This window comes from Arvicanthis niloticus, chromosome 5 (assembly GCF_011762505.2).
Source record: "Arvicanthis niloticus isolate mArvNil1 chromosome 5, mArvNil1.pat.X, whole genome shotgun sequence".
In the NCBI taxonomy this organism is placed as follows: domain Eukaryota; kingdom Metazoa; phylum Chordata; class Mammalia; order Rodentia; family Muridae; genus Arvicanthis; species Arvicanthis niloticus.
Window position 1 is genome coordinate 22,352,697 of NC_047662.1, and position 16,113 is coordinate 22,368,809.

The window sequence follows — 16,113 nt, forward strand, 5'->3', positions numbered from 1 at the left end:
CTTCTTTGAAGTATTTGAATTACAGGCATGTACCACCACTATCAGTTTTTAGTGTTTTTTTTTCCATTTATTATTATTATTATTTATCTTGGCAACCCTGTTTTTGCTTTAAATATTATACACACATGTACACACACATGCATGTACTAAGCATATATATCATGCACAGATAAGCATGCAGACAAAATACTCATACACATCAAGTAAAATAAAAGTAATAGAGAAAAATAAAGTGGATGGCCCATGGGTAACGTCACCCAGGGCTGACCTCTAGTCTTCATGCATACTTGCCTGTACACAACAGCAAAATCAACCTTCTTCTGATGTGTGAATAAGGAGTTAATAAATTATCACAGGACAACTTAATGACTTATAACTGGATGACAAATTCATGTGTAAAAAGAATTTAATGTGACCCTAACTTTATAATTTAGACCTTTTAAATTAAAAATCTATTTGTTTGTATGTTTATATGTGTGTGTGCATGCACATGCCACAGTGTGCGTGTGGAGGTCAGAGGACAACAACGGGTCTGATTGTAGGTGTCAAGCTTAGGTTGTCAGACTTGTCAGCCCGTGCCTTTCCAGCGGGGCCATCGCTCCAGCCCTTTAAAACACTTGGATGGTACCTGAGATTAACAGGAGGTGTATAGGTTGTTGTGAGGACAAGAATTATTTAATATGCCATTTTTGTAAATTGCATTATTCTGTATTTACTGTTGCTATTTAATATTTGTTTGAGATATGGTTTCTTTTTTTTTTGGTTTTTCAAGACAGGGTTTCCTTGTATAGCCCTGGGTGCCTAGAACTCACTCTGTAGACCAGGCTCCCTTCAAACTCAGAAATCTGCCTGCCTCTGCCTCCCAAGTGCTGGGATTAAAGGCATGTGCCACCACTGCCCAGAGGCCTTGAACTTTTGATATCATATTTGATATTGGTTGATTTGCCTCTCAAATGCTGGGGTTACAGATGTATATTACCTTGCCTATTATAACTTGTATGATATAAGACTCTGTTACTAAATGAATCCAGATGTAAGAAGTTGTAATAATTTCTTAAATATAAAGAAATATAATAATACTTATTATACTACTGTAATAAGATTTTAGATTAAAAATTGAAATAACAAGTGTACCGGACAGTGGGAGTGGACGGGCAGTGGGAGGATGGGGAGGGGGAAACTACAGCTGGGATACACTACGAGAGAGACGACAACAAATAAAACAAAAGCTCGGTGGAAGATGGGCCAGACGTAGAAGTTAGAGAGGTTTCAATTAGATCCACATTTTGTCACACATGAAATTGCTTTTCAAATTTGTTTGTTTGTTTGTTTGTTTTTGTTTTTTTTCGAGACAGGGTTTCTCTGTGTAGCCCTGGCTGAATTTATTTATTTTTCTATGTATGAATGTTTGGCTTGCATATATGTGTGTATCTTAAGTTGTTTGGTACCCAAAGAGGCCAGGAGAGCGTGTCAGATCCCCTGGGACTAGAAATACAGAGTTGTGAGCCACCACGTGGGTGATGGGAATCAAACCTGGGCCCTCTGGAAGAGAGGTAAGTGCTCTTCTTTTTTTTTTAATTTATTTACTTATCTATTTATTTTTATATGAGTACACTGTAGCTATCTTCCAACACACCAGAAAGGGGCATTAGATCCCATTACAGATGGTTGTGAGCCACCATGCGGTTGCTGGTTGTTGAACTCAGGACCTCTGGAAGAGCAGTCAGTGTTATTAACCTGTGAGCCATCCCTCCAGCCCTATCACACATTTTTAAAGTGCTAAAATTAAACAAAGCAGGGGCATAGGTGTAGCTTAGTGCTAAACCACTTGCTTAGCAAGCAAAGGGATCTAGGTTCAGTCCAAGTACCGCAAGAGCAAAGAACAAAAAAAGGTCCTGATACTGGAAAGCTGAAGCAAAAGCTTCAAGGCCAACCTCAGCCACAGAGACTCTGTCTCAAAAAGCCATTGTAAATGAACAAACAAAACTGAAAATATACAACTAAAATATATTCAGAATTAAATGCTCCTTGATGTACACAGAATTGCAGAAATATATGAAGTGTTCATAAATGTTATATAGAAAATATAGAAGAAGTATTGCTTGTTCCTGTGGCTTATTGTTGCATGTATTCAAAGTGTATATGTGACAGTAGCCCAGACGATTAAAGGTCATAAGATTCCTTCATTGTTCAGGAAGCAGTGAAGGTCTAAATCCACATAGATTAATGTCTTAGGGTTTTCCTGCTGTGAACAGATACCATGGCCAAGGCAACTCTTATAAGGACATTTAAGTGGGGCTGGATTACAGGTTCAGAGGTTCAGTACATTATCAACGAGGTAGGAGCATGGCAGCATCCAGGCAGGCATGGTGCAGGAGGAGCTGAGAGCTCTACATCTTCCTCTGGAGGCTGCTAGCAGAAGACTGACTTCCAAGCATCGAGGATGAGGGTCTAAAGCCCACACCCACAGTGAGACACCCACTCCAACAGGAACCTTCTAATAGTGCCACTCCCTGGGCCGAGCACATACAAACTATCACCGTAAATCAAGGATATAGAAAACAAGACAAGTATAAGAGACAGAGCTAAAACCAACCTGACCGTGAAAGAACACTGGCTGCTCTTCCAGAGAACCCAGCACCCTCAAGAGGGCTTATATAACCTTCTCAACTCCAGTCCCAGGGTATCTGACATCAGTTTTCTAGCCCCCTCAGGCACCAGGCATATTCATGGTACACGGACATACATGAAGGCAAAATACCCTTACATATCAATAGCTTAGATTTTTGTTTTTGTTTTCCCGAGACAAGGTTTCTCTGTGTATCCCTGGATGTCCTGGAACTCACTCTGTAGACCAGGCTAGCCTCAAACTCAGAGATAAGCCTGCCTCTGCCTCCCAAGTGCTGGGATTAAAGGCGTAGGCCACCATACCTGGCTCTTAATTTAAAAAAAAAAAGTGGAAAACATAATTAAATTTATAATTATACAACAGAGTTAAGACCTTGTCACACAAAACAGGGACAAATGACTGATAACTAGAGAGAGCTGTTACTGTCCCTTTCCCAGCAGTTGATAGAGCAAGGAGACAATGCACCTGACACGGTGTTAATACTTGTACAGCATGGTGACCTAACTTGACCTGATTAGCACATCTGGACCACTACACTGCACTCAACCATACATAGTATATCTTGTTAGAGTTTTGTCTGTTTTGAGACAAGGCTTGCTATATACATAATCTATGCTGCCCTCAAACTTGTAATCCTCCCCATAGTGATAGTGTTGTGATGATAAGTCTGAGACATTGGGTCCCGCTTATGATACATATTGTTTATTATTTTAATTTTAAAAATGATTCATTTTGTTTTGTGTATGTATATTTTCCCTGTATATGTGTGTGTGTGTGTGTGTGTGTGTGTGTGTGTATGTATGTATGTATGTATGTTTGTTTACTGTGTGCATGCTTAATGCTTGTAGAGGTCAAAAGAGGGCATCTGATCCTCTGGAACCGTAGTTGTACACCATGTAGCTGCTGGGACCTGAACCTGGGTCCTCTGCAAAAGCAATGAAATATTTCTTAATTAATTAACTTATTTTTATATATGTGAGTACACTGTCATGGTATCTTCAGAAATATCAAAGAGGGCATCAGATCCCATTACAGATGGTTGTGAGCCACCCTGTGGTTGCTGGGAGTTGAACTCGGGACGTCTGGAAGAGCAGTCAGTGCCTTAACCTCTGAACCATCTCTCCAGCCCCCTCAATGCAATATTTTTAACTGCTGAACCACCTCTCTAGCCCCTTATTATTTGATTTATTATCAGTGTGAGTATATGATGAGTTTGGGAGTCAGTTTTCTCCTTCAGTTGGGTAGCAAACTTGGCAGACATGAGACTCCGGGATATTTAGGGTTTTTTCTTTTGTGGTGCTTAGCTGCTTGTAGGACCTCGTGCTGTTGCTGCACTCACAGGAGAGCCTCAGCTTCACCCTTGTGTTTTTGAAACAGGGTCTCACTATGTAGTTTATACTGTCCTGGAACTTTTGATCCTCCTGCTTTGGCCTCCTGGGTGCTAAGATTGTAGGCGTATGCCATCACACCCGATTGAGAGTTTTTAAAAGGATTCATGGCCCCACTTCCTGTAGATCCTGTACATTATAAAGGCAGTTGGGCCGATTCTAAATATTTGGACAGACGTGTGAGTCAGTGGAATAACATGCACCTTGTCATTGAGTAGGGATGGGGGAGGAGGAAGAACAGAGGCATGAGTGAAGCCGGATGTGATGGCTTACACCTGTAATCTCAGCATTTGAGAACAAGACCATGGGAGGATGTGGGGTTCAAGGTCAACCTCAACTACAAATGAATTCAGAGTCAGCCTGTGCTGCTGCTTCTTCTTTTTTTCTTTTTCTTTCTTTCTTTCTTTCTTTCTTTCTTTCTTTCTTTCTTTCTTTCTTTTTTTTTTTTTTTGGAGACAGGGTTTTTCTGTTAGCCTTGCCTTGGCTGTCCTGGAATTCACTCTGTAGACCAGGCTGGCTTCGAACTCAGAAATCCGCCTGCCCCTGCCTCCCAAGTGCTGGGAGAGCCTGTGCTTCTTAAGATCCAAGTTTTAAGTTTTGCGTAAAATAAGCAAAAATAAAAATACAAAGATAAATGAATAAGTAAATGTTAATATGAATGAATTGGAAAATATCAGTGTTCCGTTCTTCTAAAACATTTGGCAAAATTAGATAAGCATGAAGAGAGAAGCAAAGAAAACACTGTTTCTGCTAGGTACTTGGAAGGCAGAGACAGTCAGATCCCTGAGTTTGAGGCCAGCTTGGTCTACAGAGTGAGTGCCAGGACACCCAGAGCTACACAGAGAAACCCTGTCTCACATAAAGGAAAAAAAGAAAAGGAAGTAATTAGCTATGATTTGTAAGCAGCAGAAGCAGGCTAAGTGATGGGTGATACTTCGTTTAAAGACATTTCCGGCAGGAATTTCTCTGTGCTGCTAAAATATTGGCTGCTTTTCCTTATGGTCTTTAACATTTTCAGTCCAATTAAAACTTTAGATATAATTTTTCTTTTTTTTAGTCAAATAACATTTTCTTTTTATTTCCTGGAATACTCATGGATGTGTTAACAGGAGATTTACAGGAGTCGTGTATGAAGACACATACCTGTAGTTCCAGTGCTTACAGGTTAAGGCAGGGGGATCACATGTTGAAGAGCAGACTAAGCTACCTAGCAGTCTCAAAAAACCTAAATCAGCCCCAGGATTCCTCTTAGGTAAAGGTGCTAGAAGCCAAGTGTGAGTTCCTGGGACCCATACCGTGGAAGGAGAGGATTGATCTACGTTTCTATCCACACACATGCTCTGGAATGTTGCAGCTCCCCTGCCTTCACACCCACACAGATGCACAGAAGCTAAATTAAAAAACAAAACAAAACCAACTAAGTGTAAGAAAACAGTAGCACAGAGCTACATGTCAAAAGGAGATCATTGCTTTTAGTACATGTCAAACTCTTCCTGCCGCCAATATTGTTGCTTCTAGTGGGAAGTGCAGTTCTGTGAAGTAGCAAGAACCTTAACCCCAGGAGCGAGTCCACAGAGCCTTTCCTTTCCCCTAGAAGGCTCCTGAGATCTCTGGGACAGTAGGTGGAGGGCAGGCTGCATTGTATTGCCTTCCTGAGTTTTTGTTGTTGTTGCCTTCCTGCCCCCACCCCTTGGTTGCTTCTGTCTCTACCTTCAAAGCTAACTAAGCCCTGCATGTGTGTCATTATGAGGGCCTCGAGACCTTTGACCTCAGTCCTGAACTTGTAGCCTGTCAACTATGTTATGGGTCAAATTCTTACTGTCAGGATTTTCCCTAAGTAATACTGTGACGGGCAGTAGAATCTCACCTCCACTCTCTCCAACTTTTCCATGTCAGAGCATTTTCTAGAATTCCCTGTGTCAACCCTTGCTGAATTGCCCTTCCCTGAATTGCTTGAATCCTGGGAATGGCTGAGAGATGGTAATTTTTAACTGTGATTCCCTTAGTGGTGGGATTCCTTGCTTCAGTGTTGCAGAGCTCATACATAAAGAGAAAGTGTCTGCATTTTGTATGCTAAAGATCCTGACCTGGTTCTCATCATTTCACTGAATTTTCCTTTTAAATGATGTCAGATTAGTTTGGCTCCTTCAGTGATTTAAGTTTCAAGTTTGGGCCTTTGTCCATGTAATGTCCGGAGTGTGACTTGTCTGCATGATTGTTTGTCATTGCTCTGATTCTTTCCGACTGCCACAGGAAGAGAGGGGACATTTTTAGAGGTTATTTAAGGATAATAAATTGGCTGTCCCTTCCTGTTCCTCTCCTGAACAGAAGAAGCAGAGCAGCCCTCTGGAGACGCAGGCATGGTCATGGACAGTGTGGAAGCAGGGGACACAACACCTCCCACCAAAAGGAAAAGCAAGTTCTCAGGGTTTGGCAAGATCTTCAAGCCGTGGAAATGGAGGAAAAAAAAAAGTAGTGATAAATTCAAAGAGACATCAGAAGGTAAGGTGCTAAGATTTTACATGTGTTCTGAGGAGTGGGGTTGGTGTGCCTGTCTAGTTTGAGCAAAGTCCTAGGCTCTTCCCTGATCACAAAGAACCTTGTGTTCTTCTGCAGACCCCACAGAGGGGAGGCTCAGAAATTCAAGGATCAGAAGTTCAAGGTCATTCTTAGTTATACACTGAGTTTCAGGCCAACCTGGGCACCAGGAGACCTTGTCTAAACAAACAAACAAGGCTTCTGATTTTAAGAGTTGGCTATGGAAGTGACTGAGCAGGTAAAATACTTGATGTAAACACGAGGACCTCAATTGGAACCCCCAGGACCCACGTAAGCCAGTTGCACACACACTATTGTAATCCAGTGCCTCTGTGGGGAGATGAAAAGAGGACAGAAAATCCCAGAAACCTAAGGGCCAGCTGCATGCACAGTGGGGAAAGAGACCCTGTCTCAGCCAAAGGGATGAGCCAATGGCAACTGACACTGGCGGTTGACCTCTGACCTCCACATGTATCCCATGTCATGCATGAGCCCAAGTGTGCTTGCACACAGATACATACATACACATTGTACACACAAATAAAAAAAGAATAACTCTGGGGCTAGTGAGATGGCTCAGAAGTTAAGAGCACTGACTGTTCTTCCATAGGCCTGAGTTCAAATTCCAGCAACCACACGGTGGCTCACGACCATCTGTAATGAGATCTGATGTCCTCTTATAGGGTGTCTGAAGACAGCTACAGTGTACTTACATATAATAAATAAATAAATGAATAAATAAATAACATGTGGGACGGAGCGAGAGGGAGAGGGAAAGGGGGGAAAAATAATAATTCCCTGAGTTACTGACTGGGCTTGGTGGTGTAGGCTGTAATCCCAGCACTTAGGTGGAGGCTGGAAGAGCCAAGAATTTAAGGTTATCCTTGGCCACACAGGAAACTCAAAGTCAGTCTGGAAACAGTAACAACAAAAGCACTCATAGGGGTTCTAGTGATTGACTGATTATTTGGTTGATTAATTTACCAGACAGTATCATGTATCACAGGACTTCCCTGTACTCTTTATGTAGCAAGAATGATCTTGAACTTGTGATTCTCCTGCCTAGCACTAGGATCAAAGGTATGTGCTGTATCTAGTTCATACAGTGCTAGAGATTGAACCAGGGCTTTGTGCTTTGAAGGGACTCTACCAACTGAGTTTCCTGTTTTAGAAGCACCCCACTTTTCACATCTCCCTAAATGTCTATAACATCCTACTCGAAGAGTTTGGTGTTTTAGAATTTAGACAGATAAATAGTCCTTCTTTGGCATTTTTAACTGATGATTAAGCCTGTCAGGTGTGACGCATGCTAGGCAAGTGCTCTGCCACTGACTTACAACCCCAGCCACCTTCTTTTTCTTTTTTTTTTTTTTTTTTTTGTGTGTGTGTGTGTGTGTGTGTGTGTGTGTGGTTGTTGTTGTTTCTAGGCACAGCCTCAGAGCTTGGCCTTCCGCTCACTCTCCTGCCTGGGATGGCCTCATTCGCAGCTCTCTCTGCGGTAGCCTCTCGGTGCTGGGGTGTGGACCATGGTGTCCAGATGCTGCTGTCTTTGAAACTACAATTTGTTTGCTTGTTTGTTGAGTTAGGTCATAGCACAGGGGGAATTGTAATAAAATTTACAGTCCGTTCATCCTTCCACCATGTGGGTTCCAGGACTCAAACTCCATTTGTCACATGTGGCAACATGTACCTTTACCCACTGAGCCATCTTGCTGGCCCCTGTCTATATTTTATTTTGATGCAGATTCTAACCAGGTTACACAGACTGCCTGAAACCATGACAATCCTCCTGCCTCTCAGCTTTTGGAATAACTGACACGTACAGGCCTATTTCACAAGCCTGGCTGACAGCATTCTATAGCCTCATTCCCAGGCTTGTATTCTGATGATATTAAACTTTTCAGTAAAGACAAACTTAGTGCTGCACATTTGAGAGGCAGGAATATAAGAAGGGCTAGCCTGGGCTACATAATGAGTTCTAGACTAGTCAGAGCTACATTGTAAGACCCTCTCTCAAAAATAAATATGAAAATAAACAGGAGTGGATGGGAATATACAGTCCTTGGTTCTTCTTTCCTGCTTAGCCCACTTGCCGTCAGCCTGGCTCATCTGTAACTCTGTACTGTTAAAGCCCTAGCTAAGCTGCAGTCATGGGAGTATGGCTTCCTTGGGAAATAATACTTTCCCAGCACAGGGAACCCACTCTGTAGATCAGGCTGACCTCAAACTCAGAGGTCTACCTGCCTCTACCTCCCAAGAGCTAGGATTAAGGAATGTGCCACCAGTGCCCGGCCTTGTTTGTTTTTTATATCTAGTTCTCGGTGTGGAACCCAGGGCCTTGGACATGCTAGGCAATCACTACTATTAATCTAACTCCCAGGTCCAGCAATTAATTTTGTTTTGTTTTGGTCAGAGCCTTGCTATGCTAATACTGTATAGCATATGCTAGCCTCGAATGTGGCAGCATTTCCCAGCACCTTATTCTCAAATGGTAATTTTTGTTTTGTTTGAGGCAGTCTTGTGTAGCTTGTGCTAATTAGAATGTACTATGTAGCTAAGGCTGTGCTGGAACTGATCTCCTGCCTCCACCTCACAAGTGCTAGTACTATAGGCATGTGGTACCGCTCTCAGCTAAGTTTTTAAATGTAAAGTTAGTTTCCCTGTTCTTTTTTTTCCTTAAGAGTACAAATACTGTGAACCACTTTATTCTTTTATACTTACAATGATAAGAGATATGTTGACCTTCCAACTGCCACATTTCTGAGTTGTGTTTTCCAATTTAATGTTAGTTTTAGAGCGAAAAATATCTATGCGAAAACCAAGAGAAGAGCTGGTTAAAAGAGGGGTTTTGTTGGAAGACCCCGAGCAGGGTGAGTCCACATGATCAGCATATGCCTGTCTGTACATTGCTCTTTCGCTGGGCCTCACTAGGGTCTGAAGTTGGTCCCCTTTGCTTTACTCTTACGGTGGTTATGGTGGAGGAGTGCTTTAAAAATGGTTCCCTGTCTCTTCCCAAGCACCTGGCTTTGCTCTTAAACTGAAATAGAAGGATTGATGAAGGGTCCTGGGAGCAAAAATTCTGTGTCTCTCTGTCTTCCTGAGATGCGTGTCACCTGTAGTGGGGACAGTTATTTCAAGTTGCTGATTGGCAGTTCTGACTCAATCACTTCTGTCCTCGTCTTCCTCTCGCACCAATACCGAGCTGATGTTTCAACACTCATTGCTGGGTGATCCTGTGTGACATTGTCTTGTGTGGCTGTTATGAAGCAGTGGATTATAGATGTAAATCAGTAGTGTACCTTGATGTTTTTCGTCCCTCTGGAGTTTCACATATGAAGCAGTTCACTGTGTTTGCAGAATTGCCATCTTGCTCCCTTCTTCTCCTAAAAATAAGGCACTGGCCGGGCAGTGGTGGTACATGCCTTCATTTCTCACACTTGGGAGGCAGAGGCAGGCTAATCTCTAAGTTCAAAGGCAGCCTGGGCTACACAGAGAAACCCTGCCTCAAAAGAAGGAGGAGGAAGAGGAAGGGGAGGAGGAGGAGAAGGAGGAAGAGGAAAGGAAGGGGAAGGAATAAGAAGAGGGGAAAGGGGAGGAGAAGAAGAGGAAGGGAAAAGGAGAGGGGAGGGGAGGAGGAAGAAGAGGAGGAAGAGAAGAAGAGGAGCAGGAGGAGGAAGTTGTTGGCAGTGTAAATCTGGCTCAGTGGTTGAGGGCACTTGCTGCTCTTACAGAGGCAGCGCTTAACTCTGAGCAGCCACATCGAGTCTCACAGCCATGTGTAACTCTAGCCCTACCACCCTCTTTTGGCTTCCCCTAGTACCAGGCAAGCATGTAGTGTATATACATACAGACAAAACTAATAATCTTGGGCTGGAGAGATGGCTTAGAGGTTAAGAGCACTGACTGTTCTTCTAGAGGTCCTGAGTTCAATTCCCAGCAATCACATGGTGGCTCACAACCATCTATAATGGGATCAGATGCCTTCTTCTGGTGTGTCTGAAGACAGCTACAGTGTTCTCATATATTTCTAGTAAATAAATAATATCTTTTTAAAAAAACTAATAATCTTAAAAAACAACAGATGTTTTTAAAGATTAATAAAATAAAATGTGCAGTGCCAGAGAGCTGACTCAGCAAGTAAGGTCCCCACAGAGAATGATGCTCACAAATTGTCTGATCTCTCCATGTGAGGCATGACATGAACCATGACAAAAGCATGCTCACGCACGTTCACACATTCAGACATAAATGAAATAGTTTAAAAAATAAATAAAAAGCCAGCAGTGGTGGTTGTCTTAGTCAGGGTTTCTATTCCTGCACAAACATCATGACCAAGAAGCAAGTTGGGGAGTAAAGGGTTTATTCAGCTTACATTTCCACACTGCTGTTCATCACCAAAGGAAGTCAGGACTGGAACCCAAGCAGGTCAGAAAGCAGGAGCTGATGCAGAGGCCATGGAGGGATGTTACTTACTGGCTTGCTTTCCCTGCCTTGCTCAGCTTGCTTTCTTATGGAACCCAAGACTACCAGCCCAGGGAAGGCACCACCCACAATGGGCCTTCCCACCTTGATCACTAATTGAGGAAATGCCTTACAGCTGGATCTCATGGAGGCATTTCCTCAAGGGAGGCTCCTTTCTCTGTGGTAACTCCACCTTGTGTCAAGTTGACACACAGAACCAGCTGGTACAGTGGTGCACACCTTTAGTCCCTGCGCTTGGAAGGCAGAGGCAGGCAGAGCTCTGTGAGTTCCAGGTCAGCCTGGTCTACATGGTGAGTTCTAGGCTAGCTTGGCATACACAGTGATATCTTGTCTCAAAAAGCAAAAGAAGATAAAAAATAAAATCTACAACTAGGCATAGTAACACATATCTGTAATCTTAGGAGGCAGTCAGGAGGATTACTCTTAAGTTAAAAATCAGCTCTGATATATATAGAGAAAGCTCTAGACCAGCCCAGGATACATACTAAGATTCTGTCTGAAAAGCTAGCTTAATAATTAACCAAATAATTAATTTAATAAAATACAGCCAGGTAGGTATATTAGCTCATACCTAATATCCCAACAACACTAGGAAGTTGATCCAGTTCAAGCCTAGTTTAGGCTGTGTGTGAGACTCTGCCTCAAAACACAGAAGGAAAAAAATGCTTTATGGTTTCTTTGCTTCAGAGGTCAATACTTGTAGTCCAAACTGCACTGCTTACTGGGCACGCTTGAAGGACGCTGTCTAATGTCTTAGTGGGAGGTAGTATGTCAGGTGAGAGGGGCTGGTCTGTGAGAACTAACTCTAAAACTACCAAGAGATGAGCATACATGTGTGTGCACACACAAATAAAAATAAATCTTTTTATGATGTTACTCAAAGTATTACTGTGAGAAGCCAGCAAGGACACTGCACCACCCTGTGACAAGGAAGTGAGACATAGTCTCTGACTTCTTTCTTCGTCGTCTTCTGGTTTTTTGTAATGTAGTTATGGATGCTGGGTACTGGATGCAGGTCCTCTGTAATAGCAATGTGTGTGTGCTCTCAACTACTGAGCCAGCTCTTCCGCCCCTCCAGTTGTCTTAGTTTAAATAGACTATCTTTCCTCGATGTGGTAGGTTTCTGTTCCTCTCTCCAAATCTACTCCTTTCTGTGGTTCACCCTCAAACCCTTTCCCACTCAGAAGAATGGATTTTTCTTCATTTTTACGATAGCCTTTTTATCAGAATAGTATCCCTTTTCTCCTCAGTGCTGGGTGTTTGTCCCATGGCCTTACCTGTGCTAGGCAAGTATTCTACCGGAGCTGTACCTTAGATTGCGGGATATGTATGTATAATAGAGTATCTGTGAAGTGAGTTACTTGATAGAGCTGGTAATAAATGTAGTGGGTTATCTTCCCACTACATCTGTATGAATCTCAGTGATTGGGCTCTATGAGAGAGGTAGGTGGAGTGAGGAGTCAGAAGGAGAAGGAAGAGGAGAGGAAGAAGAGGAGTGAGAAGAAGGAGTGGTAGGAGCCATGGAGAACCACACTTGTGTCCAGGATGGTCCTGGGTAGTGATTTATAAGGTTAGATATTGGGTTACAACTCTTAATTGTGTGGGCATCTTGTTTATTGAGCATTACCAAATATAAAATGGATAATATTAAGCATTAGAGTCTCATTTCTGCCAGGTACCGCATGGATGGCGAAATGGTCTGGGCTCAGCCCAGCCTTGTGGAGACAGTGTGGGAGATCTCCCACGATGGTGTCTCGTGGGTGCCAGGGCCGGTGTTTCTGGCTGGCCATTTGTAGCTGTGGCGCACCCGTGGCCTCTGGCCGCTTCCAGCTGTGGAGCACTTGGCTTCAGGCTGTGGAGCATGGCGGCCTGAGCTAAGCAGAGCCACAGCTTAGGTAGTGGCCCAAGAACTAGCCATTTTAAAATATTACAGTAACATAAATCACTTGTGGAAGAAGAGCTACTACTTTGATTAATACTGCTGGATCCAAATAACACAGGTATCAGTGAGGAGCCTCCTTACTAGGAGAAAGGAGCTAAGAGAGTGGGGGCCAACCAGCGCCCCCCACATGGCTGTGTTGGTCCGTCACTTAAGCTTTTCTTTCTTTCTTTCTTTTCTTTTAAAATTTATTTTCTTATTCACTTTTCATCCCAATTGCCACTCACGTTCTGGTGTTCCATCCCCCACCCCCCACCACTTTCCCTTCTCTGAGAGGGTGGAGACCCCACCCTGGGTATCCTCCCACCCCGGCACATCAAGAATAGGCGCATCCTCTTCCACTGAAGCCAAACAAGGCAGCCCAGCTAGAAGAACAGATCCCACAGACAGAAAACAGCTTTTAGGACAGCCCCCCCGCTCCAGTTGTTCAGGTCCTATGTGAAGACAGAGCTGCACATCTGTTCTGTGGGGGGGGGAGGGCATCTCACCTAAGCCTTTCTTTTTCTTTTAGGTGGTGAGGATTCAGGAAAGCTGAGCCATGCTGCATTAAAGAATGGACACACTACCCCCATAGGGAGTGCCAGGTCCTCTAGTCCAGTCCTAGTGGAAGAAGAGCCAGAGAGAAGTCTCAGGAATCTTGCTCCAGAAGAGGATCCAAGGAAGAGACTTGGTAAAAGTGGGATTTTGAGTTTGAAAGCCACAGACAGTTCTTATTTACCTCAGAAGGCTGCAGGAGAAGTCAGAGTGGATTTGTTTCAGATGCCAGCTGCTTTACCTAGCTCTTCTGTAGGATCTTGTCAACCTCAGCATTCTTTGTGTTCTACCCAAGGCATTCTGGATGTGGGCTTTTATGGAGGGTGTCCATCTACATGTGGATACCAGAGGTTGGCATTGGGTGTCTCCTTGCTCGTCACCTTTTTTGGAGGGGGGGGGGGCTTAAATTTATTTATTTTTATTTATTTGTTTATTTTATTTTGGGTTAGGTGCCATAACTGCCCAGCTTTATTTTGGCTTTTCAAGATAGGTTTTCTCTATGTAGCCCTGGCTGTTCTAGAATTCACTCTGTAGATCATGCTGGCCTCAAACTCAGGGATCTGCCTGTCTCTGTCTCCTGAGTGTGGGATTAAAGGCATGCCACTGCCAGGCTTATTCGTTTATTTTGAGACAGCATCTCTTACTGAACTCAGAGCTCAGTGGTCAGCTAGACTGGCTGGACAGTAAGCTTCAGTGATCTTGTCTCTACTCTACCCCCAAGCACAGTACTATCATTAGAACCTAGCCTTTGTGTGAATGTGGGGATCTGAACTCAGGCCTCATGCTTTTGTGGCAGGCATTTATCTCATATGCCCTTGGTAATGTGGCTCTTGTATGAAGAGTTGTTACCCTTGCTGAGCCTCTCTTACTCTCCCTAAGCATGTTAAAAGCCGCTGGAAAGTGATATGTGAACTGTAAGTTTCACTAATGAGTGAAGTTGGTTGTAAGTGTGTTTGCATTTTTAGGCTCTCTTTAAATCACACCTCTTATTGCATAGACTCAGCTGGAAGCCAGCCTAACTCTGAAGCAGAACCTGCTCCTGAGCGTGCAGCTAAGCAGCCTCTGCTGCCCCCCAAGAGACTCCTATCCTCTTCTGATGAAGCAGATGAGGGGCAAGCAAAGGAGGTCCCGGCCGGCAGTCCAGCAGGGTCCGGCTCCTCCATTTCTGGCTCTACCACCGTGACACCTGCTGCCACCACTGCTGCCACAGAAGTGACAAAGACTGTTAAGTCCTCTGTCGGCCCCGCCCCCACCCCCAGGACTCTGCCTGCTGCTCCTCCTAGCACTAACACTGCTGCCACTCATACGACCCCTGCCAAGCAACCCCCAATCCCACCCCCTAAACCAGCTCAGAGAAACAGCAACCCTGTCATTGGTAAGTCCTCAGATTTTGTACTTGGGTTTGGTTTAGTTCTGGATAGTTATTTTATTGAACGATTTGCTCTGTGAAAGAGTTTTCTAACTCATCTCTTTGAATATTTTCAATATAGGGAAAAGTTTTGGAGTGACGTGTGGTGGTACATGCCTTTAATCCCGGTACTTGAGAGGGCAGAGATATGGGATCTCTGTGAGTTTGAGGCCAGCCTGGTCTACAGAGTGAGTTCCAGGATAGCCAGGACTACACAGAGAAAAACCCTGTCTCAAAAAACAAAAAAAAACAAAAAAAGAATATTCCCTAGAACTAGGCGTTGGTGACACTTGGGAAACACTCAGGTGACACAGGCAGGAGAATCAGGATTCAAGGTCATTCTTGGATTTCTGAGTTTGAGGCTAGCCTGGGCTACATGAAACTGTTCTGACTCCCCTCTTTCTAAAACATATAAACAAACAACCCTCCCCCCCCCCAAAAAAAACAAAAACAAAAACAAAAACAACACTAACAGGCTGGAGAGATGGTTAAAGCACTGACTGCTCTTCCAGAGGTCCTGAGTTCAATTCCCAGCAACCACATGGTGGCTCACAACCATCTGTAATGGGATCTGATGTCCTCTTATAGGGTGTCTGAAGACAGCTACAGTGTACTCATATACATAAAATGAATAAATCTTTAAAAAAAAAAAAAAACCAACAAAAACCATCAACTATTTTAACTATTAAACTATTTTATTAAAATAGTTGATGGTCAAGCCGGGCAGTGGTGGCGCATGCCTTTAATCCCAGCACTTGGGAAGCAGAGGCAGGCGGATTTCTGAGTTTGAGGCCAGCCTGGTCTACAGTGAGTTCCAGGACAGCCAGGGCTACACAGAGAAACCCTGTCTCAACAAACTCCCCCCCCCCCCCCCCCCCCGCCCAAAAAAAAATAGTTGATGGTCTAGATATGTGGAGACAACAACAGGATTGGCCATCATGATTGCCTTCAGCCTCAGCGAGGAGATTAGAATAATGGCAGTTTCCATCTAACTTAAGCTACCAATTCTTTGTTTAAACCTAAGTCTGGTAGCTGAAATGGTGGTTTTGTCAATGTCTGTTTAACTTGTGATTCAGTGCCTAATACAGTATCTTCATGGGAACTACAGAGGTATTTTAGTTGTACTGATAACATCACATTTATCTTGAGAGTTAATGCTACTCGGGTGCGGTTATAGAAGAGAAGCATGCTGTAA

General features: G+C 43.6%; 1 protein-coding gene across 4 annotated transcripts in view; it reads left to right on the top strand.

Annotated features, from left to right (window-relative positions):
* The window catches only part of Phactr4 (phosphatase and actin regulator 4), a 75,288-nt gene that overhangs the window by 31,812 nt on the left and 27,363 nt on the right, over positions 1 to 16,113 (top strand). For 2 of the 4 annotated variants that reach the window (XM_034503263.2, XM_034503262.2), the window contains 4 exons: positions 6,346 to 6,519; positions 9,345 to 9,425; positions 13,488 to 13,646; positions 14,508 to 14,885. In XM_034503263.2, the coding sequence (XP_034359154.1) occupies positions 6,346 to 6,519; positions 9,345 to 9,425; positions 13,488 to 13,646; positions 14,508 to 14,885 (792 nt within the window). The remainder of the gene's footprint in view (positions 1 to 6,345; positions 6,520 to 9,344; positions 9,426 to 13,487; positions 13,647 to 14,507; positions 14,886 to 16,113) is intronic. The other 2 variants (XM_034503266.2, XM_034503265.2) reach the window with 1 other exon arrangement.